This window comes from Lissotriton vulgaris, chromosome 5 (assembly GCF_964263255.1).
Source record: "Lissotriton vulgaris chromosome 5, aLisVul1.2, whole genome shotgun sequence".
NCBI lineage: Eukaryota > Metazoa > Chordata > Amphibia > Caudata > Salamandridae > Lissotriton > Lissotriton vulgaris.
In genome coordinates this window covers 983,830,173-983,857,431 of record NC_141693.1, presented here as the reverse complement: position 1 = coordinate 983,857,431, position 27,259 = coordinate 983,830,173, and the positions used below count along the sequence as shown (strand labels likewise).

The 27,259-nt window shown below is 48.6% G+C and overlaps 1 protein-coding gene across 2 annotated transcripts in view; it reads left to right on the top strand.

The window, feature by feature from the left end:
• The window catches only part of ALDH18A1 (aldehyde dehydrogenase 18 family member A1), a 508,980-nt gene that overhangs the window by 186,031 nt on the left and 295,690 nt on the right, over positions 1-27,259 (top strand). For both annotated transcript variants that reach the window (XM_086922580.1, XM_086922579.1), the window contains exon 7: positions 18,298-18,388. In XM_086922580.1, coding sequence (XP_086778706.1) covers positions 18,298-18,388 — 91 coding nt within the window. The remainder of the gene's footprint in view (positions 1-18,297; positions 18,389-27,259) is intronic.

Sequence of the window (27,259 nt, the reverse complement as noted above, 5' to 3'; positions counted from 1 at the left end):
AAGCCCTGGACTGCAACAAAACCTGCCTGCTAGTTTTACTCGACCTCTCCTCAGCCTTCGATACGGTCAACCACGACAAACTACTAAGAAGACTAGAATACAGGATGGGTTTATCTGGTAAAGTCCTTCAGCGGTTCAAATCCTTCCTGGAAAACAGAACGCAATCCTACTTGATCAACAACAGTCTTTCAGTTTCCTCACCTGACCTATTGGGAGTTCCTCAAGGCTCCACACGATCTTTCATGCTATTCAACCTATACGTCGAACCACTCACCGAGCTACTACAGCTGGAGAACATATCCTTCCACATGTACGCGGATGACTCCCAACTGTACATCAAGATCTCCTCTATCGAAGATATAAGGTCAATGAATACAGCCCTCGAAAAGACAGTCCAATGGCTATCGACCAACTTCCTCAAGCTAAACTCTAAAAAAACAGAGTTTCTCCTAATCTACCCCCCTAAGAACTCCACTGAGACAAAGGAATGGATCAAAACTATCACTGCGTTGAACTGCACGCCAACTGTAGTGGACTCCTCCATATCATTAGGAATCACTCTGGATAAGAACCGTAACATGCAAAACCACGTCAACTTATTGGCTAAAAATGCCCGCTTCCATCTCAGCTATCTCAGAAAAGTGAAACCATTTCTCGAGAATGCGGACCTCAAATCCGCAGTCCAGTCCTTAGTTATTTCTAGGCTTGAGTACGGATGTACCACCCTTGCGGGGTTTCCCAAATGCTCAACCGCCCCTCTAAAAGCCTGTCTCAATTATGCAGCAAGACTCATAACAGGCTCTAGGAAATTTGACCACATATTGCCTCACCTGAAAGCACTCAACTGGCTACCCTATGAAGCTTGAATCCACCTAAAAATGGCCTGCATCACACACAAGGCGTTACACCACAACACCCCTCTGTACCTAGCCCAAAAACTTAGCCTATCTGGAGGAAACAGACATTCAAGGGGTGCTAACAATCTACTTCTGAAACCCGCATGTTTCAAAAAGTCTAAAACTTCCAACAGAGCATTCTCTGGGGCAGCTCCAAGAATTTGGAACTCCCTACCACCACACATCAGAAAAATCTCCTCTATACCTCGCTTCAAAAAGGAAGCAAAATGATTCCTGATGAGCAAATTCCTACCTTAAATCAATACAACCACGACACAAGATCGGCAAACCCCAAACTACCTCTATTCTCAGGTCCGCTTAATTAAGACCTTCATAAACTTAAATTGTTTTTTTTTTTTTTTTTTGGTTCAGAACATTCTTCTCATGTTGCCACGAGAACTGATGACCCACATGAACTTGAATGGTATTTTTGTTGTTTCAAAACAATTTTTCTCAATGCTGTTACTCCTTGTTACTTGCAGACTATGTCTCTTTGTTATGCAATGTTCCCCTTTGAGTGTTTCACCTTACGCCTTATGTAAAGCGCTCTGATACCCTAGCTTGGGTCTGGTTCGCGCTCTATAAAACTATATAAATAAAATAAACTTCACTGAGTGCAAGCAATACTCACTGCTACAGGTGCCTTAGTACACTAAGCATCCTGCTGGCCGCATATTGCAGCGAAGTGTGAAGTAGAAAGAGTTATATCGAGCCAGCCTTACTTTGCTCCCTTGCAGTTATCCGTGTATAATGACTCTTTGGAGCAGGTAAATAGGTCCTAATCAGCTGCAGCTAAAGCATGTGCCCGTTAACAGCTCAAAGCAAAGAACCGACTTTTTCAGCATTTTATACCATATAGAGGCTCCATTTAATATAAAGTGTGTGTAAATGTCTTGCTGAAATAGACTCCGCAACCGTTATACCTTGGTGAGTGTCCTCACTACGGCAAGAGATGGCCCAACGTCTGATGCAAATAGAAGCATGTGGCGTTAAGCAATGTATGTCTTTGTCACTGCAAAGTCCCTCATTTTATCAAAGAATTCCACACGTGCACATTTGAATGCTGTGATGTTCTGCTCACAATCTTAACAGGCTGCTTACTGCCAACAATGTGAGTGGTTTGATCACATTATGTGGAAATCTAAAATTTGCAGATCATTATTTTAATGCAGCCAACATTTTTGTGGGTCCTCTCAGAATGCCTCTGCTTCGTTTGATAACTTGCACTCCGTGATAGCCAGATCACGCAAAATAGAAGGCAATTGTTGCCGATCCTTGTTCTTTTCCTTTCACCTCCTTGGTGTTTCGCCAGGGGCGGCTCCTCCACATGGGCGGAGGAGCGTCGCCTCACTGTTTTCTCGTCGTGCGGTAAACAGAAACATAAAATGGTATTATGAACACCATTTTATGTTTCTACTTTTCGTATTGCGAGAAAGCAGAAGGGTTTGGTCGGGACGGGCGGATGGGCGGCCCTGCTCCAGGCAGGGGACTAGTGGCTTGCCCACTGTTGTGTGCGCTGACTGTTTGGTCGGCCATAGGGCCGACCAAACCAGTCATAGGCACTCTCCCGTTTTTAGGTTTCGCTGGGGGGCGGAGCTGTAAGCTCCGCCTCCAGAGAAATCTCTTGATTGCAGTAGTGACTCTGGAATACGCCCCCCTGTCCCATTGGCTAGCTCCATAAATGGAGGCTAGCCATTGGAACAGAGAGGCGTCCGTCATGGCCGGACCAGATTCGGGGGCGTTCCCGAGAATCTTTGGCTTTTGGCTACGTCATTATACGTCAGCCAAAAGCCGGGAACGCCCCCGAATCTGGTCCGGCCGGGCCGTGCTTGCTACTGTCCTGGGCATCGTGAGTGTTTTTCCCCGGCACGTTTCCCGCCTCCCTCCCGCCGTTCGTGTTCTCTCCCGCCCCCCTCACGCCCCCCTGTGTCCTCTCCCGCCCCCTCCCGCCGTCCGTGTCCTCTCCCACCCCCTCCCCCCCTGTCCTCGTAGGTGCTTGTCTTAAAGAAGCCGCACTGCACCCATCGGATAAGAAAAACATGTGAGCCGCACTTTTTCGCGCACGCGTGCGCATCACTAACTCTATTGCACAATGGCTTCATTACTTCACTGCGCGGCGGACTCCAACGTTCCGTGTTTGTTTACCATTGGCAATAGCGCTACACTATCAGCGCATGTCTTACTAAGCTCACGTTCTTCGGCACCGTCACTGGTTCATTTCTATGTTGTTTTCACTATTACCATTTCAGGGTGACATTATCATCACTATGCAGCGAACGTCTATGCATCGTTATTTTCAGTTTTCACTGTTCTACAATGGCTTCATGACTTCACAACGCGGCGGACTCCAACATTCCGTGTTTGTTTACCATTGACAATAGCACTAACCTATCAGCGCACGTCTTACTCAGCTCACGTATGTCCTTAGCCCCCCCCCCTGTCCTCGTAGGTGCTTGTTTATTTAGCTAACCTATCAGCGCACGTCTTACTCAGCTCACGTATGTCCTTAGCCCCCTCCCCCTGTCCTCGTAGGTGCTTGTTTATTTAGGCATGAATGGCCCCGCAGTCCGTGCACCAATGACACCCTTGCAGCGTGGGCAGTCCTACGGTCTGGTGATGTAAATGGGCCCCGCCGTCCGTGTCCTCTCCCGCCCCCTCTCCCGCCGTTCGTGTCCTCTTCCGCCCCCCCTCCCTGTCCTCGTAGGTGCTTGTTTTGACTCTCCTCTTCTCCCGCCCCCCGTCCGTGTCCTCTCCCGCCCCCTCCCGCCGTCCGTGTCTTCTTCCGCCCCCGTTCGTGTCCTCTCCCGCCCCCTCCCGCCGTCCGTGTCCTCTTCCGCCCCACCCCCCCCCTGTCCTCGTAGGTGCTTGTTTTGACTCTCCTCTTCTCCCGCCCCCCGTCCGTGTCCTCTCCCGCCCCCCCCCCGTCCTCGTAGGTGCTTGTTTCTTGTCTGAACTGTTTGAAGCATCCGGGAACCAACCGAAGCCGCTGAGGGGGGAGACCTGTTTGTCACCCAGCCCGCGAGCCCCCTACCCTCCCTCCCCGGACGTAAAAGCAGGGTTGATATCCGGACACCACGGGGAGGCCGGGCGGGCTCATCTGCCCGGAACCCCCAGGGTACAGTCTCCAAAAGAGGGCCGCGCCCCCCTACAACGGGGCCTTGGGCAAGAAATAGAATAGATCTTGGGATCTGACCGCGTAGAGGGTCCCGGCAAAAGGAGTAGCACAAGCCACCGGTGTCAGCGTTTCCAACCAGTTACCTGTCTGTTTCCACCACTCCGTAGGAACATGGCGAGCGCCTCTTACCATATCTCCAACCTGCTGGAGAAAATGACATCCAGCGACAAGGACTTCAGGTGAGTGTTGCGCCTCTTTTGTTTACTTGTCACTTGTATGGGCTGTAAAACACTGACGAGAAGCTCCCTCACACTACCCGCCAGCTTCTCAAACTCAAGGGCTGGCACTCCTGATTAAATCTACCTCTTCGTATCTACAAGTGCCATAGAGTACTCCCTATTATTGTAGCCCTACAAATCCGTTGCCCGGGCCTCACTCCATCTCACTACATTGCGCCGTGTTATGAGACGTCAAGAGATAATTAGTACCTTGGACAATGACCCAGTCTCCCTATTTTCAAGTCGCGTACTCCGAAGCACACCGCATCGTGTCTATCCCATACTATGGCAGATCCCACTAGAAACATAGTTCCTGAAACCTGCCACATTCGGGCATTGAACTTTCCTTTTATCTCCTAAACCAGAACCCCGCCCCACCTCCTGTTGGGGTTGATATATCATGGGATGGTTCAACCCCACTTAGCCGGCGCTCTTCTCCCCCTTCTATAAGGCAGCTTATATGACTTGCAAAAATACCCCGCTTATCTGTCCATCCCTGACACCTCCGCCCATAACCACTTTGTACCCTAAATCATCACAAAAACGGTATTGTCGTCCTCTGTTTGCACCTGTAAGCACGAGGAATTTGCATCACAGTAGCCAATGCTATCCGGTCCCATGTATACAACTACTTTACAGAAGTGATGTACACTTAAAATCCTGGTCATGTAGATCGTCGCAACCCCTCCTTCCATCGACTTAATGTCTCTTGTCAAAGACATACCTCCAGCTCCACAGGCAGGTCCCCTGGTGAGGGTGTGGCCTGCTTAGCTTCGAATCATGCCATAAGGGAAATTGTGACAAAGACGGTGCTCTGCCTGCCTCCACTTTAACAATTTTTTTCGTCGACGAGTGCACCTCATGAGGCATGCATCTACTTTTTTTTTTTTTTTTTAAACTCGCCTATTTCCATAGTGAGTTGTTGTAACTTCATTCATTTCATTGAGTGTTACTTCAGTATTACTGGTAAAAGTCATCATCACGTCGATTATGTCAGGTTAAAGTAGATTAGCCTTGCCTTTTTATGCAATATTGGGCGCAAACTCTTAGTTAGCTTTTTTTATATCTACTATTTTTGGCAGCCTTGTCATTTGGAATAGAAATGCTTTGCAGGTGCGCATTAGCAGTATAGAGTAACTTGGATTTCTAAGGGCATTCAATGCAAATCATATCGTGAGATTGCAATGTCCGTCTGTCTGTGTGCCTGCGGTGATCGGCTGTCTGCCTGCCTGCAGTGTCCGTGGTCCGTCTGTCTGTCTGTGTGTGTGCCTGCAGTGTCCGTCTGTCTGTGTGCGTGCAGTGTCCGAGGTCCGTCTGTCTGTGTGCCTGCAGTCTCTGTCTGTCTGTGTGCCTGCAGTGTCTAACGTCCGTCTTTCTGTGTGTGTGCTGCAATGTCAGCCTGTCTATTCGTTCCCCCAGCAAAAAAAAAGTGAGCACCTACTGTCAAGGCAACCACAGTGTCATGGAGCAGCCCCTCTCCTATCTGTTCCTTCCTTCCACAAATCTCGCACCGGGTGAAACGCCGAAGATGCGCCACTCCGTGCCAGCAGGAATAAGAAACAACCCTTGTGTCTAGGTTTACAATGTCAACCGGCCAGGATACGGTGCCTGTCTGTGTGCCTGTAGTGTCCGTCTGTCTGTGTGCCTGTAGTGTCCGTCTGTCTGTGTGCCTGTAGTGTCCGTCTGTCTGTGTGCCTGTAGTGTCCGTCTGTCTGTGTGCCTGTAGTGTCCGTCTGTCTGTGTGCCTGTAGTGTCCGTCTGTCTGTGTGCCTGTAGTGTCCGTCTGTCTGTGTGCCTGTAGTGTCCGTCTGTCTGTGTGCCTGTAGTGTCCGTCTGTCTGTGTGCCTGTAGTGTCCCGCTGTCTGTGCGCCTGCAGTGTCCATCTGTCTGATTGCAATGTCCGTCTATCTGTGTGCCTGCGGTGATCGGCTGTCTGCCTGCCTGCAGTGTCCGTGGTCCGTCTGTCTGTGTGTGTGCCTGCAGTGTCCGTCTGTCTGTGTGCGTGCAATGTCAGCCTGTCTGTGTGTCTGCAGTGTCCGAGGTCCGTCTGTCTGTCTGTGTGCCTCCAGTGTCCGTCTATCTGTGTGCCTGCAGTCTCTGTCTGTCTGTATGCCTGCAGTGTCTAAGGTCCGTCTTTCTGTGTGCGTGCTGCAATGTCAGCCTGTCTGTTCGTTCCCCCAGCAAAAAAAAGTGAGCAACCACTGTCAAGGAAACCACAGTGTCATGGAGCAGCCCCTCTCCTATCTGTTCCTTCCTTCAACAAATCTCGCACATGGTGAAACGCCGAAGATGCACCACTCCGTGCCAGCAGGAATAAGAGGACTTTGCAAACAGCAAAAAAAAATGGAGCACATTAAAACTTGGCTGCGCAGCCATGTAAGAGGCAGGGCATGTCTGCGCTTGTGCAAAGTAGTATATTATAACCAGCCACGTAAGAGGGCCGATCTGCGCTTGCGCAGAGTCCCCATCTCCAGACCTCACACGCGTCACCCAGCATCACAGGCACTGGTCACGCTCGAACCCACACCATCTTAAACCTTTGCACCTAGGATCTCCGTGCAAACCAGAGCGCTCCACAGCCCGGGGATGAAGTGCTGTGTAAATGTCACAGTGCAGTACATGGTATAGGCCAATTCTACTACAGTACCTGCTTCAGTGCACACTTGCACTGAGAGCAACTGCTGTGCTGTGACAGCTGTGTGGGCGGATGGCTGTGAGAGCTGTGTGGGCTGTGAGAGCTGTGTGGGCTGTGTGGGCTGTGTGGGCTGTGTGGGCTGTGTGGGCTGTGAGAGCTGTGTGGGCTGTGAGAGCTGTGTGGGCTGTGAGAGCTGTGTGGGCTGTGAGAGCTGTGTGGGCTGTGAGAGCTGTGTGGGCTGTGAGAGCTGTGTGGGCTGTGAGAGCTGTGTGGGCTGTGAGAGCTGTGTGGGCTGTGAGAGCTGTGTGGGCTGTGAGAGCTGTGTTGGCTGTGTGGGCTGTGAGAGCTGTGTGGGCTGTGAGAGCTGTGTGGGCTGTGAGAGCTGTGTGGGCTGTGTGGGCTGTGTGGGCTGTGAGGGCTGTGAGGGCTGTGAGGGCTGTGAGGGCTGTGAGGGCTGTGTGGGCTGTGTGGGCTGTGAGGGCTGTGAGGGCTGTGAGGGCTGCGAGGGCTGTGTGGGCTGTGAGAGCTGTGAGGGCTGTGAGAGCTGTGAGGGCTGTGAGGGCTGTGTCGGCTGAGAGCTGTGTTGGGCTGAGAGCTGTGTTGGGCTGAGAGCTGTGTTGGGCTGAGAGCTGTGTTGGGCTGAGAGCTGTGAGGGCTGTGAGGGCTGTGAGGGATGTGAGGGCTGTGTGGGCTGTGTGAGCTGTGTGGGCTGAGAGAGCTGTGTGGGCTGTGTTGGGCTGAGAGAGCTGTGTGGGCTGTGTTGGGCTGAGAGAGCTGTGTGGGCTGTGAGAGCTGTTGGCAATATAAATAACAATGCCATTTATTTATAAGTTAAAAAAAAAGAAATGTCATGAGCAATGCCAATAACTCTAACTTTTCCAAAGGCGAAACCATTGCATTGTAAATGCTTGTTCTCCATGTAGGCTGCATGCAGCGTGCATGGAGAAAACATTCTCCTCAGACGCCTGTGCGGTCGATGTCCCAGCCAAAACCAATGCTGCCATGCAGCGTTGTGATTGGCTATGGGGAGGAGAGGGAGGCTGCCTGCTTTCTGTGAGGAGCAGAGAGAGGAGAGTCGGCGCGGGACCGGAGGCGAAGGTAAGTTTGAAAAATATGTTTTAAATTAAAATTACATGTATTGCAGCAGAGCTAAAAAGTGCATGAATTCTCCTTTTCAAATTAAAGGACTGCAGGTACTCGGGACCAGACAGTCCCTGCCTGTTTAAAGCGTATTAAAATGGTAGTCGAAGCCCATGAGACCACTGGGCCCCATAAAGAATGCAAGGTTTTAGTATAGAAATTAACTTTTGACTGAACTCTGCTTTTTCTGAGTTGGGCCACCTGTATTGAATTTTACAGAAATTCAGCTAATTGGTGGAGACTGCTTCAATTCACAAAAGGAATTCTTCTGACACTGAATTGAGTGAGAAGTTCAAGCAAGAGAGTGCTCAGGGAAAAAAATGTGAAACCAAGTTTTGTTCTTTACACACACTAAGTCGCATAGGCTGACAGAAGCTTTGATGAGGCCAGGGGACACATCTTTTGTGGGATTTCGCTCCGGTTTCTGGAACAAGAAGCAGCTCAGAATCGGGAAGACGGGCACTCTAGTGAAAGTGAAAACATGATATGTGGCACCACTTAGCGATGTTGCTGTGTTAGCTGCATTAAGAAGGAACAAGGCAGGTCAGTTGTTTTATTATTTAAAAAATGTTGCAATAGGACGTCCGAACCACAAATTGTGTAAGGCTTGGGACAAAGAGCTCTGGCTGCACACCCCTTGTGACAACTCTTGTGCCACAGTTAAACATGAACTAGATTCGTTCCTGCAGTCTGCACAGCATGTTTATTTTCTTTAATCATGTATATATTGTCTTATACAGCACAGACGGTACCCAACTGGGTTCCAGACGGCGCTGTTGTCCTAAATTGACAGACTAGGCCAGCTAATATGCTATAAATACAACAAGGAATGTGGGATAGCAACTGTAGCATTTGAAATGGGTTGAAGCAGGGTATAAAAGATGTATATAGTAAGAGGTAGGTACAGCACTAGTTTATGGAAATCGGTTGGAAAACGGCATCAACGATCGCGGATGAAGAAATGCCCAATAGGGTATTAGTGAAACCTGTGGGCCATAATCAACTGTGGGCATCACATCTAATTTGCATGCAAACACCCCGCAATCCACAACGGAACACAACTCCCAGTAGGGTGTTAGTGTAAGCCGACAGCCATAGTTCAATATCAAAGCAAAATACTTTGCAACCTTCACAAACTTTCAAGGTCTTCCTTAAACTTTGTAAACAAAAGGCTTTGTAAATTGGACTGTCTTTTAAAAAATTATAGTAAACATAAAACCACTGTGTAAAAAGTGGCCTCTCATTGAGGTACACACAAAGAACCCTCTTCATTTTCTCTTCTCCTTAGGTGCAGACAATTTCTGCCCAGCATGTCTACCAACACCCTGCGATCCGAGCGGGCACACGAACCCCCAACAGGGGCAGGGAGTCACTGGCTTAATGGGATAGTAATGCCCAGAGTTCATCAGCCCGTCCCAAAGTGCGGAGAAAGGGTGTGATGTGGCAGTGATTGTGCAGAATTAACAGCACTTTCCATGAGCAGCAGTTAGAATACCAGGGCATTCCCAGTTTGTAGAGCCAACAATGGGACTCGGACCTGGCCTTGCATCAGCCAAGACGCCACATACTCTCTGTGCCAGAGCAAAGCTCGACAGGAGGCAGGAGCAGCTGATCCCAAATGGGGCACTGCCAGGAGGTAACAGCAACTTGTCCCTAAGGGTCCCAAACTCACTGCAAACGCCAACGCTGCCTCCCGAATCCCCAACGCGACATGACTTCCAGCAGGGGAACAAAGAGGCCTGCACCTGGGTTAGGCAGGTATAAGTAACTGGCCCCAGGTGTTGGAAATGACGTAGGGAGAGCCCCGGGTGATGGGGACGGTGGGGGACTTTATGGTCCAACCTAGGCAGTGCTTAAAATAGTCTGTCTGCTAGCTCATTAATAACAGAATTATGTAACAAACGCTGACAAAACTAGTTGGTATGGGTTATTGTTCTAACACAGCATTGTAATTTTAAAGCCAGACGCATATAAGAAATTAAAGTTGCCATGTGTTCATGGATCCATTACCTTCATTACAGTATTATTTTTAGGTCTGGCTTTGCAGCCCTGCCCTCTGCAATACTCATTGTTACAAATTTTTTAAAATATACGTATAGTGGCCTTTGGCTCTGCTACCAGGAGTAGTTTTCCTCATCTGATGCAGTTGACTGTTTGGCATATTATTCTGCTTTATTATTATTATTGGAATGCATAAGGAACTATTTTATATCAGAAAAGTAAATTCATTTACCACACTGTTTAAACATTCACTTCTTTTTATCCCATATACAGAATGCATAATCTTGTTACTTTTCACCAGCATTGGCAAAGCTAAGAGTTCTGGCTTTAATCTGATAAAGTAATTTGTACAAGCCTCTGCCTACATGTGTAAGTACAAAGTGTGACCCATTGGCTTTGCCAATGCTTTTTTGTGCGACTTGAAGGTCAGATGGCAAGGAAGCCTTCCTAATAATCCCTCGTACCATTACTATTTCATGCAAATAAATGAAGGACTATAAGGAACAGTCACTTGTCATCTGAGCTTTATTTCACATCAAAAAAGAGGACTGTTGGCCTTCAAAGCATGGCCAACTTTCGATTCATTGAAGAAGGAAGATGGCATGGCAGGTGAGCCTTCATATGGTTTCATTGCCGTTACCTTGGATCACAACATATTTGATCCCAGCTACTATACGGAGAAGCTGTTGGGAGAAAAGAGCAGGAAAGGGTAGCAAGATGCGGTTCATAGTGGAAAGAGGATGACGGTGAGTGAAGCGAAGAGCATGACACCCTGATGAGAGCAGCAGTAGCCAAAAGTAAGATTGTAGTGGGGGAATCAAAGTGACACATAGAAAGAAGGGAGGGGTATGAGAGCAAGCAGGAGTGCACACTAGGGAAAAGTGGAAAGGATGCAAGAACTCCTTTGGAGGAAGAAAACTAGAACCTTCCTGCCAATATCATCAGGTGAGATGGACTTAATCCTCTAGTCTGAACAGACTTTGACAAAGTTTCATGTTGATGGCTGAGAGAGGATATCAGATTAGTAGACAACCTAATTCCCCTCAAGAGTCTACAGACGAGGATGTTCTCCCACCGGAATGTCTTGGAAAGGCGCATGGCCTGCTGAAATGGCTGATCTGCAAGCATTGATCATACAATATGCTAAACCGGCACCCACCAACTCCTACAAAAAAAATTATATGTAGGCTACATATGCCCAGACAGAATCTTTGAGTAAATACTGTCTTTGCTCAGTAGACAACGCAGAATTTGTGTTGCCCAGAAAACAGAGCGATCATTGAGCCCAGCCAGAGAGAATCGTTGGATCAATCAAATTGCCAGACTCACAGGCCTCTTTGTCTAGAATGTTTGTAAGGGGACCCAAGATATTGAGCAGTATGTCTAGACAGGATTTACAGGAATGATGAAGGCCCTTTTTTGGATCCTTGATACATTTTGTAATAAAGGTTGCCATTTTACTGTCTTATCTCGGGGTTACCGAGCCCTTTCCAAGTCAACTAGGGTGTAGGGCATTCTGCTCTGTCTTCCCTGGGCCTCTTCATCCATAGGTGTTTGAATGCTGTTGGCCACATATTGCACTACTATAGCAGCTGTCGCCTAATCTACAGAGTGGGGTGTGGTATATGTCCTCCGAGGCCAACATGTCCGGAGATTACACTGAATCCTGTAGGGTGGCTTCACCCTTTTCGTCCACCCTGAGGCGTTTGGAGCCGCCTTACGGCCATCAGTCTACTGTAGCCTGGTTTGTCAACAGAATCCTCAACTTGATTACCCATATCGTCCCCAGCATCTTCTTCCACTCTAGTGTAAGTAGGTATTATCATTGGATGTTAACTCTGACTATCAAAAGTGTCGAAACACCTTTTCAAGGTGCTGACGCTACACTTAATTCCCCACCTGTTTAGGTCGAGCCTGTAAATGCGCTTGCGCATTGAGCTTGCGAGAGATATTGGGGCTTAACCAGAGCTTAACCATCGGCGGCAATTTGATGCTGTGCCCGTGAAAAAAGCGCGAGCACAATGCACATCAAAGCCACCAGCCTCCCTCCCACAAGCTTCCCCCAGCGTGCACTCTGCCTCAGGCATTTCTCCTCCCCTAATTTATTCACTGCCCACGGCCGGGCGGCGTACTTTCCCTTTCACGGCCGCCAGGCCGTGTCTCGCGTTTCTACTTCTCTTTCTTTCTTTCCATCTTTTCTCGCACCCTCTTTCTTCCTCTCAACTTCTCTTGCCTTCACCCTTTTCACTCCATGTCTTCGTTCTCCCTTCTCTCCCTTTCTCTACCCTTTCTCTCATCTCCTTTTCTCTACCCCTTCTCTCTACCCCTTCTCTGTTCCTGCTTACATCGTGCCTCTTCTGTTGTCCGCGCTTTAAGTAAGTACTTGTTTTTCCAGGAGATGTACGGGTAATAATCTGAGGTGTTGCTTACGTATTTTAACAGAAGAATGATCTGCGCCTGCTTAGATTTAAAGCTTAAATCCACATAGTGCCCGGTGCAGCTGAAGTCTGTTAATTTATGTTCAAATGTCACCCTTTTTCCCGTGTTTTTTCAGAACTGTGCTGATTACGTTTAAAAATGGACTAGCGGTTTGATTGCTATCTAGGTAGCGTTTTATTTAATAACCTCCAAACGTTAATTTACATTTTTTTTTTAGACGAGTAGCCTATTGCAATGCTGTCTTCGTGGGTAGAATAATGATGCTTTATGGTCGTAACACGTAGGCCGTGCTTCTCATTCCGCCTGGGATTTGTATGTCCCTGTGCTGCTCCACACCTGTACGCTATGCCGCTTTATATTTTCGAGGTTGCCCTGCTCACTCTCGTTAACAGCTGGTTTTGAATTGCACAGAGTTTTAGGCAGAATCCGAAAAATCCCAAGCCCAGTCGCCACCCGTGCATTACTGTCTTCTCATGGTTAGAACTGTTCTCTTTTTTCCGCTTGACTAACTTTTCTTTGATTGCTTGGCTAAAGCAATTGCTTCTGTTTAAAGATATGCTGTTCACGGCTGGCTCCCAGCATCTTAGCATGTTTGAAACCATTCTCAGCATTTGACGCATTCATAGTCTGTGTGGTCTAGCATTTGACATGGATTTTGTGTCAAGTGTTTCCTTTTAATGGTGAAGATTGGCTGATACAAGAAATGCTTTACTCGATTGGCGGACAGAAACTGAAGCTGTGTCAGCTGGAGTGGTGAGTATCCCGGCTCCTGTGACATTTATTTATTTATTTATTTATAATTACATTTGTTAAGCGCACAGCTACCCAGAGGTTTCCCGGCGCTAAGGCAGACTAAACGGTAAGAAAAGGTGGGAGAAATAATAGACCATAGAGTTAAGTGTTGAAAAGCCAGGTTTTAATTCCCTTACGGAAAGTGAGGAAGCAGAATTCGGAGCGCAACAGTTGAGGTAAGGCGTTCCATAAGGAAGGGGCCAGCAGGGAAAACGAGCGTCCGCCCATTTTGGCTCTGTTGATGCGTGGAATCATGAACTTATTCTGCGTGGAAGACCTGAGTGTCCGGGGGGGAATATATTGCTGCACTAGGGCAGACAGACAGTGAGGGGCCCTGCCAGTCATGATTTTATGCATATAGCAGAGTGCTTTAAACTTAACTCTGTTCTCAATGCGCAACCAGTGCAATTTCCGCATATGGGGAGAAACCGAGGATCTAGCAGGAAGGTGACAGATAAGGCGAACTGCCATATTCTGCACCACCTGGTACTTCCTGGTAACCTCCTTGGCGGCACCCAAGAAAAGGATGTTCCCATAGTCCAGGCGGGAGATGACAAGAGCCTGGACTACGGTCCTCAAGGTGTCCGCAGGCAGCATCCACGTGATTTTTCTCAGCCACCTGATGATGGTGGTACAGGTGGCGGAGACTTTCACAGCGTGTTGCTTGAAGGTTAGCTGGTTATCGAAAAGGACCCCAAGATTGCGAGCAGACTCTGATGGAGTGGGTAGAGGACCCATCTCCGATGGCCAATGGTGTGGGCCCCGGAGTGAAGTGTCTGGGCCAAACAGGAGAAGTTCTGTCTTGTCCCCATTTAATTTTAGCTTGTGCTTCAGCATCCAATCCGATATTTGTTTCAGCCCGGATTGAAGAGAGGACGAGGGGAGATTTTTATTGGTGGAGAGGGAGTAGATGACTTGAGTGTCATCAGCGTACGAGTAAATTGTGAGGCCCGCCTGTTCCGCTAAAAAAGCAAGCGGCCTCACGTACAGGTTAAAGAAAAGGGGACTAAGAATGGACCCTTGGGGAACACCGTGAGTGGAGGGGAGAATAGAAGAAACAGAAGTAGAGGAAAAGACTTGAAACGTGCGGTCAGAAAGAAAATTAGCAATCCAGGCCAAGGCGGGACCACCGACACCAACCGCCTCCAACGTGGATAATAAGATGGAATGGGAGACGGTGTCGAAGGCGGCACTCAAGTCAAGCAGGATGAGTGCCACAGTCTCCCCAATATCCACTTGGCGTCTGATGGTCTCTGACACGCCAAGGAGGGTGGTTTCCGTGGAAAAACCAGCCCTGAACCCGGATTGTGAGCCATGAAGAAAATTGGAAGATTCAACAAAGGAGTTGAGCAAAGAATTAACATGTTTCTCCAAAATCTTGGAGAAGCATGAGAGCAAAGAAATAGGGCGAAAATTGGAGGGGTTGTTTGGGTCTGCGTTCGCCTTTTTTAATAGTGGGACCACCATTGCGTGTTTCCATTCGTTTGGAACAATCGCTTCTGTCAGAGAGGCGTTCAAGACATCTAGAATAATGTGGAGGGATGCTGGGTCCAGAGAGCGCAGGACTTGCGGGGGCATGGGGTCCAGGGGGGAACCAGATTTGATGTCTTGAAGATACTTATTTAGAAGCGCGGGGGAAATAGGATCCAAGCAAGAAGTGGGGAGGAAGTGGGCAGTGGGCCGGGAATGATATCAGGCGGAAAGTTACATAGGTCTTGAACGGAGTGAGTGGGGGAGGCAGGAGTAGAATTAAAAATGGCATAAATCTTATCAATTTTTTCAAGAAAAAAATTGGCTAAGGCGTTACACTGAGCAGTGTCTAGACAAGGATCCTCAGGAACCGAGGAAGCGCCCGAGAGCTCCTTGACTATTTTGAACAGGGCTTTGGGTCTATTTTGAGCTGTGAGAATGGTGCTGTTCGCAAAGTCAGCTCTGGCGGTATCACAGGCCGCATGATAAGTTTTGAGGGTGGACTTGTATTCAACTTTATGGGCAGGGTCATAGTTGGAACGCCATATGCGCTCCAATTTTTTACAGTTGGATTTTTCAGCCCGAAGGGAGTCGGTAAACCAGGGAGCAGGGGGGTGATGAATTTGAGATTTGTTATTTTGGGTCGGAAGACAGGAATCCAGGGCGGTGGTTAACCATGATGTTACAGCAGGGAGCTCTTTGATAGTAATCTTGGGGACCGTGGGTTTGGAGTTGACGAGAAGAGAGTTTAATTTATTTAAATCAAGACGTTTCCAGTTTCTACTGGCTTTGTGAGGAAGGTCGGGCCTAGAGGAGTCAGCCACAGACGTTTTGATAGCAAAATTAACAATAAAATGATCAGACCAGAGGACAGGAGTAGAAGAGAGATAGGAAAGGCCAGTTAGGTTAGAAAAGATGGGATCTAAAAGATTGCCGGCCTTATGAGTAGGGTCGGGGTTGTGAAGATGTAAGTCTAGTGCTTCAAGATCCTGTAAGAGGCGTTTAGCAATAGCACAAGAGGACGAGTTGAAGTGAATATTTAGATCACCAAGAATCGTGAAGTTGGTAGACTGTACTAAGAACGGGGCAACAAGATCAGGGAATGCAGCCGCCCAGCTGCTAGCAGAGCCTGGCGGGCGGTAAATCAGGGTGCCCGTTAATGTGAATTGAGGAGAGAGAGTGAGTTTGAACAGACCAGCTTCGCAATTGGGAAAGTCAAGGTCTTCCCACTTGCAGGAGAATTCTCTTTTGAAGATGATAGCAATTCCCCCACCATCTTTGAGTACTCGGTTTCGCCCAACATAGGTGTAATTATTGGGGAGAGCCATGGCTATATCAGGGCCAGAGCTATCATTTAACCAAGTTTCGGTGATAAACATGGCAGCGGGGCTAGCAGTCTCCAAGAGGTCAAAGATGTCTCTCTTATGTTTTGAGAGAGACCGGCAGTTGATACTGATGAAGCTCAAGGCAGGGGAGGAATTGTGGAGGGGGGGAGTGGGGGTACACCTAGGGACGGAAAGATTCCAAAACGTGGATGACCTACTATCTGTGCATGATTTGAGGGAGTCCAGATCACTCCACAAAAACCGGACATAGACTATGGAATCTCTTCAGGAACCTAAACTCCAGTCAGTGGCTTTAATAAAGGTGTTTGATGGGAAACTGAGCCCCCCACACAGCAATGCCAAGAGCTTTGTGCCCCTTGCCCCCACTGGAGCCTCGGCATCACACCTCAAAGTAATCCCTTCCGCTCCCCCGCCCACCCCACCCCGCCACGTCGCATTAGTAGGCAGCCCACCCCCCTCCCTCTCCCTATGGTCGCTCGAGCTGCAGGCAGCCCACCCCCTCCCTCTCAGCACCTGCCTCCTCTCTACCCACGCATCGCGCGGCGCGCCTTTTCTATTCATTTGTGCCTCGCATCATCAGACTTGTTTCTCTCTGTTATTCCAGTGTTCTTTCTCGTTTTCCCGCCTCTGCCCTTCTCACCGTTTCTGTGGCCCCAGGCGACGTGCTAAATGCAGACCTGCTGGCTCTAAAGAGGTTAACTGGTCCGTCTGGAAGAAAGTGTTCCATTGCGCCATCATTAAATCCTGATTAAAAATGCGATTTCTCCAGAGACCTTTCCCATCAAACATTTATCTAACCTCGCTATGGCTAACGGCTGACACAATTTTTATGAATATGGCGTTTCGTGCCATTGTGAAATATTTAACGTGTGAAATATGCTGTCAAGGGTTCTCCCTAAGTCCCAGTTCTCAGCAAAAATGCAATGTATCAATGTTTAAAACTTTATTACAACAGTACAAAAAAAAATTATTATTACACTTTTAATCTTCATTTTTTTAAAAATTACAATACGCTACACATAATCTTCTCACAGAATTTTTTTTTTTAAAGGTAGTGCCTTTATACATTACAAAAATATTATGTAATTATTAATTATTTATAAAATTTAAAAGCCATTAGGATTTGTCATATCAATACATGTACGTCAGTGAAAAAATAAACATGTAGCTTTAATAATGCTATAGGTGTCACATTTGCAAATTCTATAAATATTGGCATTTACAATAACAAAATGAATACATTTGCTATTATAAAAACATAAACATAAGTTAACAAATATAACATTTACAAGACCAATAGCTCCAACTTTTCTAATGCGAGACCTATTGCATTTCCAATGCTTGTTTTTTCAAGCAGGCCTCACAGCAGGATCCTCTCCTTGCCCCAGTTAGAATCCTGCACCGCCCCGAGTGTTAAATCATGAGCCAATAATACATGTGAGCCAAATCGCTCAAAGGGAGAGCGCGAAACTAACAAAGGATTCTGCAAGGATGAAAACTTTAATTAAGCAGTGGAATCCTAACATTACAGAAATTGCTACAATAAAATCATTTACTAAGCAAAAATACCTATCTGGCTGCCAAGCAGCGAAAAAGAGTAAGTGCTTTTACTTGATGGAGTATTATATAGGACTCACTCTATGGTTGTTGCTTGACTGTGTTCAACACTAAAGACTCATGGGATATGTAGTCTTTTGTTAAATGTTATATTGGTTGTTTTATGGGCTGCTGAGTTTATAAACTAAAGAGAAATGCTTAAACTGAGCCTCTGGTCCTGACATAGAATCCATTTCCTGTATCGCTGTTGATCCACTTGCATTTCAGTGGCATGATGTTGTGGTGGCCATGAGCACTACACAAATTGGCATGTGCATCAGGCATAACACTGAAATAATTGCAGTATGTTTTGTAAATACAAGTGTAGTTAAGTGTACTTGTGAGAACGATAGCTCTGATGTTGTAGTCCTGCCTGGGGTGTGCATGGATTATTTCATTTTGTTTGGGTGATAACATTGCATGCACGCTTTTGTGATTGGCTGATTTTGTCCAGCTTGTTGCTTATTTACTCAGCTTGAAACGCAATGCATTCAACCATTGGTATGATACCAGTATTTGACAGAGATGCATGGCAAACGATTAGGCTCACGTGCAACATAGATTGTTGATATGTTCTTTTTCTTTGCAGGTTATCAGCATTAAAGATAATGACAGTCTGGCTGCTAGACTGGCTGTTGAAATGAAGGCAGACCTAATAATCGTGCTGTCAGATGTAGAAGGTTTGTTCATTTATATTTCTTTGAGTTCCAGAATTATGGTTTTGCAGCGATGTGACTGTTCCTGTATGTGGTAATTCATCCTAATCTACTTGTTGATTATTATTAAAATTTATAGACCCTGATGGAGAGCATAATGCTACAAAATATAACAGAAGCACTTACAGTAATGGTACTGCAATATTATTTGTAGTATCATTTCTAGTTATCTTTTGTTGACCAGGAAATCTCCAACAGCTTGAAAAACAACTGTAGCCCAGCTACTCCTTTACCCTTCCATTTTCTTTGACCGGGTGGGTGTATCTATCCTAAAGTGCGTTTCAGTGGTTTCTCCGTGTTAGGTTCAATATTTGTGTTTAGGCACTGTTGTATATTGTGAGCGTTTAAAATCTTTTTATGATTCTTTTGCCATGTCTTTTTCCAATTCGCTTATTGTACCTCGCAACCATTGGGTATTCTGTAGCACAGTCCCTTTTAAGGTCTCGGACCGACGGCTTGCTTGCCAGCCGGAAGTCGGAGATTTTATTACTTTGAGTAAGGGGGCTTGAACCCGCCTCTCTCCTCCATTCTCTTACATTGGCTGGCTTCCTAAACGTAGGTCAGCCCTTGGAGGAGAAGGGAGTCACTCCAAACAAGCTCTGTCTCTTTCAGATTCGGGGGCGTAAGTTTTGCTGTTCTTTCGACGGTGACGTCATCCGTCACTCAGAACAACAAATACACGCCCCCGAATCCGAAAATGTTCGGATGCTTGCGGCCGCCATTTTGTTTTTGTTCTTGTGGTCATCGGGGGCACCGTCGCCCGCACCGACCTGCCTCAGTCCTGCCAAGCGTCAGCCACTTGCAGCTACTGAATCAATGATGGAGGAGGTGTGGTGAGCATTTTCTTCATTATATCAAATTCTGTTCAGCTTGAAAATATGAAGGGATGACCTTGTGTGTGTTAGGACTCCTTGGTGGCCCGCACCGACCTGGCTCAGTCCTGCCAAGCGTCTTTTGTCAACGGCGCCTGTCACTGACTGTGCGCGTCACGGTGTGACTCTCTCTACTGCTCGAGGCGCTGGCCGCCTGTGTCCCAGCAAACAGTTAACAGCAGCGCGCAGCTCTCTGAGAGCCGGCGCTACAATGTATCGGAGTATGGGTACTCCCGCGTCACGTCCGGCCGCCAGGAACTGACAGGAAGTTAGTCGGGGGAGATCTGAGTGAGCGTGCAGGCTCCCTCACTAAGTTGCTCACTCTCCCTCATCATGATGGCACCAGGAAGGCCGGGCGGGCCGCAGGGGGGGGGGTCCCGACCGTCCGGCCTCATCATGTGCAGCACGCAGCTGAGGTCAGGGTGAGCCGGCGAATGTCTCTGGGCTGGCGCGGCCAGCCCCCCACAGGAGGAAGAGCGCGGCTGCGGCGGGGGAGCCGCGCCGCGGTAGAGGCGAGGACTGTGGAGACTGGACAGCAGCTCAGGTGACCTGAGCTCAGTGCCTCAGAGTGGATGAAGACAGCACTGGCACAGGCAGTATCATGGCAGCAGGCAGTGTGTCTGTGCTGCTGCACAATCGTGGCTCCAGGCTGGGCAGCAGGCAGGTCAGTCAACAATAAGTAAGTGGACAGTCGAGCCCCCCCTCGCTGTGCTTGCTTCCCTGCCCTTGCTAATGCTTGAACTAGGTAGGCAGCCAGACCCAGGGTGCTTTATGCTGTATACAGTGCGTACCCATACTCTTGTTTAAAGCGCTCTTGTGGCTGTGACTTTGTCCCGAAATATCTCTCTGTATACTTGGAGTAAAGCCCTGTGCAGCAGGGCCGGAGGCCGACGGGCCTTGGATCTGCCCGTTCGTCACCTTAAACTGAACTAATGAAGATTATTTTACTGAATGTGTGAATCTGTTTAAGTCTATACTTTCAAGTGATTCATTTTCACTACTGATGAGATGTTGGGTTGGTGTGCCTGCTGCAAAGAAACGTGTGACTTGAATCAAGGAGGCCACGTGTAGCATTCTATTTTGCTGTAGTTGATTAAATATCGTTAAATTATCGCTGCGCTTGCGTTTAAGCGCTACACAAAATAGTGATTCATAATAGCTGTGTGCCACTTATAAACATGGGTGTGTGCCCAGTGGGCCAGGGCAGAGCGAGGCCTTCTCGCTCCTTCTGTCACCCCTGGCGCACCTCTTTAACAGTGCGTGACATCCCTGGCAGGCATCTCCGTGCCTATGTTGGCATCACACCCGCCTTGGCACGTGTGTTAACCTGAATGGGGCTCAAGAGTTGTGCAGGCGGTATAAAATCAAAGGACACAGACTGTCTGCTTTATACTAAGTACCTTCTGGCAGCTTTATCAGCTGCTAATCTTTTAAAATGGCGGCCTGACCCACCCCCCGAACAAAAAGGCAATTCTCATTTTGATTCCGTCAAATACCTGAATGCACAGCCGCCAAGTGCCTCCCCGGGAGACGAAGATGCTCTTTTCAGACGCAGATGTCCACCTATATATAGCTTAACTGTGGCGTTAAACCCGTTTCCAGGCGTTCTTATTTTGGCCAGTTTATCAGACAAAGGAAAGGAAGAAGGGTGAATCCGTATGCCCAGGATCACACAGTGTGGTAAATCCGGTGACACAGCTAGAAATTTTAAGTCACAAAACCAAATCTCCACTCAGGCGTTTTGAAGTTTCTAGCTCTTAGCATTATAATGAACTCATTTTTTCGCCCCTTTCTTCCCCCCCAAAAAAACAAAGTACGCTATGATTTGGGTGTAGTTTTCCTGATTAAATATTGTTCCGTTCAGTCACTGGATAAATGTTGAGTTGGACCCTGCGCATAAAACGTCACAACAGTTTTCTTGTAGAACTTCTTTAAGCTTAAGGGAACTGTGAGAGCTGTGTGGGATGTGTGGGCTGTGTGGGCTGTGTGGGCTGTGTGGGCTGTGTGGGCTGTGTGGGCTGTGTGGGCTGTGTGGGCTGTGTGGGCTGTGTGGGCTGTGTGGGCTGTGAGAGATGTGAGGGCTGTGAGGGCTGTGAGGGCTGTGAGGGCTGTGAGAGCTGTGTGGGCGTAGTTTTCCTGATTAAATATTGTTCCGTTCAGTCACTGGATAAATGTTGAGTTGGACCCTGCGCATAAAACGTCACAACAGTTTTCTTGTAGAACTTCTTTAAGCTTAAGGGAACTGTGAGAGCTGTGTGGGATGTGTGGGCTGTGTGGGATGTGTGGGCTGTGTGGGCTGTGTGGGATGTGTGGGCTGTGTGGGATGTGTGGGCTGTGTGGGATGTGTGGGCTTTGTGGGATGTGTGGGCTTTGTGGGATGTGTGGGCTTTGTGGGATGTGTGGGCTTTGTGGGATGTGTGGGCTGTGTGGGCTGTGTGGGCTGTGTGGGCTGTGAGAGCTGTGTGGGCTGTGAGAGCTGTGTGGGCTGTGAGGGCTGTGAGAGCTGTGTGAGCTGTGTGGGCTGTGTGAGCTGTGTGGGCTGTGAGGGCTGTGTGGGCTGTGTGGGCTGTGAGGGCTGTGTGGGCTGTGAGAGCTGTGTGGGCTGTGAGAGTTGTGTGGGCTGTGAGAGCTGTGAGAGCTGTGAGAGCTGTGTGGGCTGTGAGAGCTGTGTGGGCTGTGTGGGCTGTGTGGGCTGTGTGGGCTGTGTGGGCTGTGAGGGCTGTGTGGGCTGTGTGGGCTGTGAGGGCTGTGTGGGCTGTGAGGGCTGTGAGGGCTGTGAGGGCTGTGTGGGCTGTGTGGGCTGTGAGGGCTGTGTGGGCTGTGAGGGCTGTGAGGGCTGTGTGGGCTGTGAGGGCTGTGAGGGCTGTGAGGGCTGTGAGGGCTGTGAGAGCTGTGTGGGCTGTGTGGGCTGTGTGGGCTGTGAGAGCTGTGAGAGCTGTGTGGGCTGTGTGGGCTGTGAGAGCTGTGTGGGCTGTGTGGGCTGTGTGGGCTGTGTGGGCTGTGAGGGCTGTGAGGGCTGTGAGGGCTGTGAGGGCTGTGTGGGCTGTGAGGGCTGTGTGGGCTGTGAGGGCTGTGTGGGCTGTGAGGGCTGTGAGGGCTGTGAGGGAAATTTGAGATGCGAGAGCTGTGTAAGCTGCGAGAGCCGTGTGAAGAATGAGAACTGAGGGCTGTGAGAGCTGTGTGAGCTGTTTAGTTTTAAGAACAATACCCTAGAACAAATTGATTATCTTTTCTTTTGCTTTTTTTTAATCCGGCTGTTTAATACACATTAGCCTCCGTCGCATCGGTTAACCGTATTGTTTATATTCACTTGGCAGTACCGCTCATAACTCTCTACTAATACTATCTACTACTCACTCTCTACTACTCACTCTAATACTGTACTACTTACTCTACAACTCTCTAATACTGCCTAATAGATTTATTAATGAGAAAAAATGCTGTGAGGTACTGACTTTAATACTCTACAAAAAATGTCTACTACACACTACTACTCACTCTTTACTACTCACTCTCTAATATTCTCAATACTCACTCTACTAGTTACACGACAAATATCTAATACTCTATACTCACTTTACTACTCAATATCAACTACTCACTACTACTCACTCTACTACTAAAGTACTTATTCAACAACTCTAATACTCCCTACTCACTTTAGTACACAAATAAGTACTCTACAGTACTCACTATAACGCTCTATTACACACTCTACTACACACCCTTTACTACACTCTCTACTACTCATAAATAGTCACTCAAATAGTCACTCTATACTATTCCGTATCAAATATTTTCAATACTCACTCTAATACTTACTATACAACTCTAAAACACTCTATACTCACTGTAATACTCAATATCAACTACTCGCTACTACTCACTCTACTAAATAGCATCTAATGTATAGTACTTACTGTAATATTGTACTACACACTCTGCAATACACTCTACTACTCAACATTACAATGATAGAGGGGAACGATTTATACTATACCAGTAGTATAGAGTGACTCATAATTAGTCACTCTATACTACTCACTCTTTACTACTGAAACTAAAAATACACTTTGTATATGTAAGGGTGTGGCTGTGCATGTACATGTGTCTGACTCTCGGACTCTTTACTACTCACTCTCTCACTGTTTAATACTCACTCTTTCACTTTTTACTACTCGATCTCTAATACTCTCTTTACTAATAACTCTCTCCTACTCACAATCAACTACTCACTCTACTACTCTACTACTTACTCTGTGTGTGGGTGCTAATGCAATAGGTCTCGCATATGCAAGCGATTAAGCTATTGGCAATGTAAATAACAATGCGATATATTTAGGATTTAAAAAAAAAAAGAAATGTCATGAGCAATGCCAATAGCTCTACCTTTAATAATGCCGAGACCATTGCATTGTAAATGCTTGTTTCTTTTCACACTTTGTTTTTGCTGATTTCTCTACATAGAGCTGTGGTGCGTTAGACTGCTTTCTGGCTTGGTCACTTTTTTTTGTAAAAGTTGTTTTTATTGTCATTTTGAAAAAATAAAACCATAGAAAGCGACAATCCCGCACAACTTCCCTCGCAGGGGTTACGATATCGGGCATACAGACAGCAGTGAACCCGGCTAACCTATAAACCCGGGCCCAGGGCCCCACAAGCTATACAACGAGCATAGGAGTATAGTCCAGGTTGGAAGCAGGGAACAAGGGCCTTCGGAGGACTTCACTTCGGGGCGGGCGTACCGCTAGAGCGCCGATTAGGTAGCAAGGCATTCATAGTCTGCTTCCCCCATCGTCCCGCTAAACTACTTTGCGGTTGTCGCCAAAACTCCCACAACATCCTTACCCCCTCACCCCCATTCCCACCCTGCCCCCCCAGTGGTGGTAACCTACATTCACGCACAGAATCAGTCAGTCATAGCTAATCAGGTCTGGAATAGGTGAAGGCCCCGCAAGGAGGGTGGACAAACCGCAGAAGGCAAGCCGCTGGATAGGAAGCGGACCAAGGGACCCCATCGGAAGGAAAAGTTCTTAAAATCGCCCCGAAAAATGTCTGCCATCCGTTCCACACTCAGCAGCCTCCATAGCCTCGCATGCCACAGAGAGAGCGCCGGGGCCTCCTTTTTAGGTTTTGCCTGGCGAAAGCTGCGCTCTGGCCAGCTTTTTCGCGCTGGCGAAAACCTAATGAGTATTGTAGTGGAGTTAGGAACGGCCCCCGTCTTCTATTGGCTAGCTCCATAAATGGAGGCTAGCCATTGGAAGACGGGCCTGTCCGTCAATGCCGGACCAGATTCGGGGGCGTTCCCGAGAATTTTTGGCTTTTGGCGATGTCACGCTACGTCAGTTGACCTTAAAGCCCGCTACTTTCTTGAAACACGCTAGGGCATCCTGGACATAGGGAAGGGAGTGAGCGGGATCTGCCAGGGACAGCAGAACATCGTCCGCAAAGAGAGATTTTATGTTGTTCCCCCGTGAAGGGTAGTCCCCGAATGTCTGGATTCTCCCTCACCGCCACCGCAAGTGGTTCGATACTCAGGGCGAAGAGCAGGGGTGAAAGGGGACAGCCCTGCCGCGTGCCGCGGGAGTGTGGGAAGAAGGCAGAACAGTGACCGTTCACCGTGACTCTCGAGCGGGGGCTACTGTAGTTCGCCCTGAGCATCGTGAGAAACTTAGCCGAAAAACCAAACGCCGCCAAGGTCCGGAACATGAAGTTCCAATCTACACGATCAAAGGGCTTCTCGGCATCGAGGCCTACTAGGACCGCCGGGATCCTAAAGCGGTTGGCCTTCTCAATGAGGTGGATCACCCTCTTGGTATTATCATGCGTCTGACGGCCCTTAATAAAGCCGGACTGGTCCGGGTGTACTAGGGCCGGCATTAAATCCTGCAGCCTATGTGCTAGAATGGATGAGAACAGTTTGGCGTCCACATTGAGTAGTGCAATGGGCCTATATGAGGAGCAAGCGGTAGGGTCCTTCCCTGGTTTCGGGATGACTGATTTGGCTGCCTCCGCCATGGAGCATGCAGTCAATCCCGTCTCTCCCATGGTATTGAATAACCATACCAAGAATCCACTAATGTCCGAGGTGAAGGTTTGGAGAACAGCGCGGTGCACCCGTCCGGGCCTGGTGCCTTATGAGGTGTCAGCGCTTTTATAGCCACTCTGACCTCTTCCTCCGTAATGGGGGCCGTGAGAAGATCGTTCCACTCCGCGGAGACCTGGTGGAGCGGGTGCACCCGCAGGTATTCCTCCTGATCGTCGGAGGGCAGAGCTTCTGCCGAGTAGAGGGCGGCATAGAAGTCCCCAAAGAGGTCCGCCTTAGCCCCGTTTTGGTGTGTCAGGGCGCCCGTTTGGTCCTGGATACCTCCTATGTACTCCTTCTTGTCCCTGAGTTGGCGGGCCAGATGTTTCCCAACTTTGTTGCCCTGGGAGTAGGAAAGGCGCCTTAGTCGTAATAAGGTAAACTCCGCCTGATTATTATAATGGGCTCTAAGTTTACTCCTGACAGCTGTCAGAGGGCGAAGTGTTACCCTAGAGGGGTTCTGTTTGTGCGCCTGTTCAAGTGACGATAATTCCCGTTCTAGGTCGTCCCTTTCAGTTAGTCGTAATTTGTTAAGCGCGGAGTGAAGTGCTATGCACTTGCCCCGTATTGTGGCCTTGAAGGCGTCCCATAAAGTGAAGATGGAGGTGTCTCCCTCTCGATTGAGGTCAAAGAAGTTGCAAATGTTCTTCCGTAGTTCTTTACAGTATGTGTCGTCCCGAGTTAAGGATGGTGGGAAATACCACCTGCGGTGGACCGTCGTTCCCGTGACCATGTCAGACAGAGCGCCAGTAGACTGTGGTCCGATACCGATAGGGGAAATATGCTGCCCTCCCGGAGATCGCCACGCAGGGATTAACTTACAAAGATATGGTCCAATCGAGAGTAAGAGTGATGGACATGGGAAAAAAAGGTGTAGTCCCTAGTCTGAGGGTGAAGGGCACGCCACCCGTCCAGAAGGCCTAAGCACCCGAAAATGTCCTGAGTATCTGCGGCAAAGAGGCCGGCGTCGGACCTCAGGCGGTGGGAACAGTCCAGGTCTTTGTCCCAGACCAAGTTAAAGTCCCCTAGGACTGCGAGGTCACCCTCCACGAAATCCCCCACCTCCCGCAGAAGATCCCGCAGGAACCCGTTTTGACCAATATTTGGGGCGTAGAGGACAAGGAACGTGCAAGGCCTGCCGAGGAGCACCCCCTTGACCATCAGCCACCGTCCCTCCCTGTCGTTCCGGACTCCCATTGGTTGAAAATGAAGGGTGGAGCGAAACATTAGAGCCACCCCTCTGTGCTTCGTAGCAGCAGAGGATCGATAAATAAGGGGGAATTTTTTATGCTTTAGCAGAGTTTCGTCCTTGCGGGCAAGGTGCGTCTCCTGGAGGCCCACCACATCTAAGTGATGGTCAATTATGTATTTCCAGACCTTTTGACGCTTCTGCGGGGAGTTCAGGCCCTTCACGTTCCACGTGCCTATGATTAGGGGCATTACAGATCCGGCATCCCCCCTCGCTCTTCCAGATGATTCATATCAATCCACACAGGACCATTCAACCCAGGACGGATACGCCGCAAGTCCACCCAGACCAAACCATGCCCATCATTGCTAGGTACCACACAGGTGACCGCAGAGGGCATCCAGCGCGCCAAATCCCGACCCATCCCCCCCCGCCCCGCCCCTCAACACTCCTCTGCCAGCCTCGAGCAGCCATGAAAGCCACCCGTCACCCCCACTCCCACTCACATCATGCCTCAGGACAGCCTCCGCCACCAGAATGAAGCTCACCCCGCTGGGGCCCACAGTACATCCTAGAGGCCACCTCGCGGATAGCCACAACCATACCCCAGCTAACAAGTTGAAATGCACGCAGTCACACCTACCCCGGTTACCGACACTTCCCCCCTCCCCCCCCCCCCCCCCCCACAG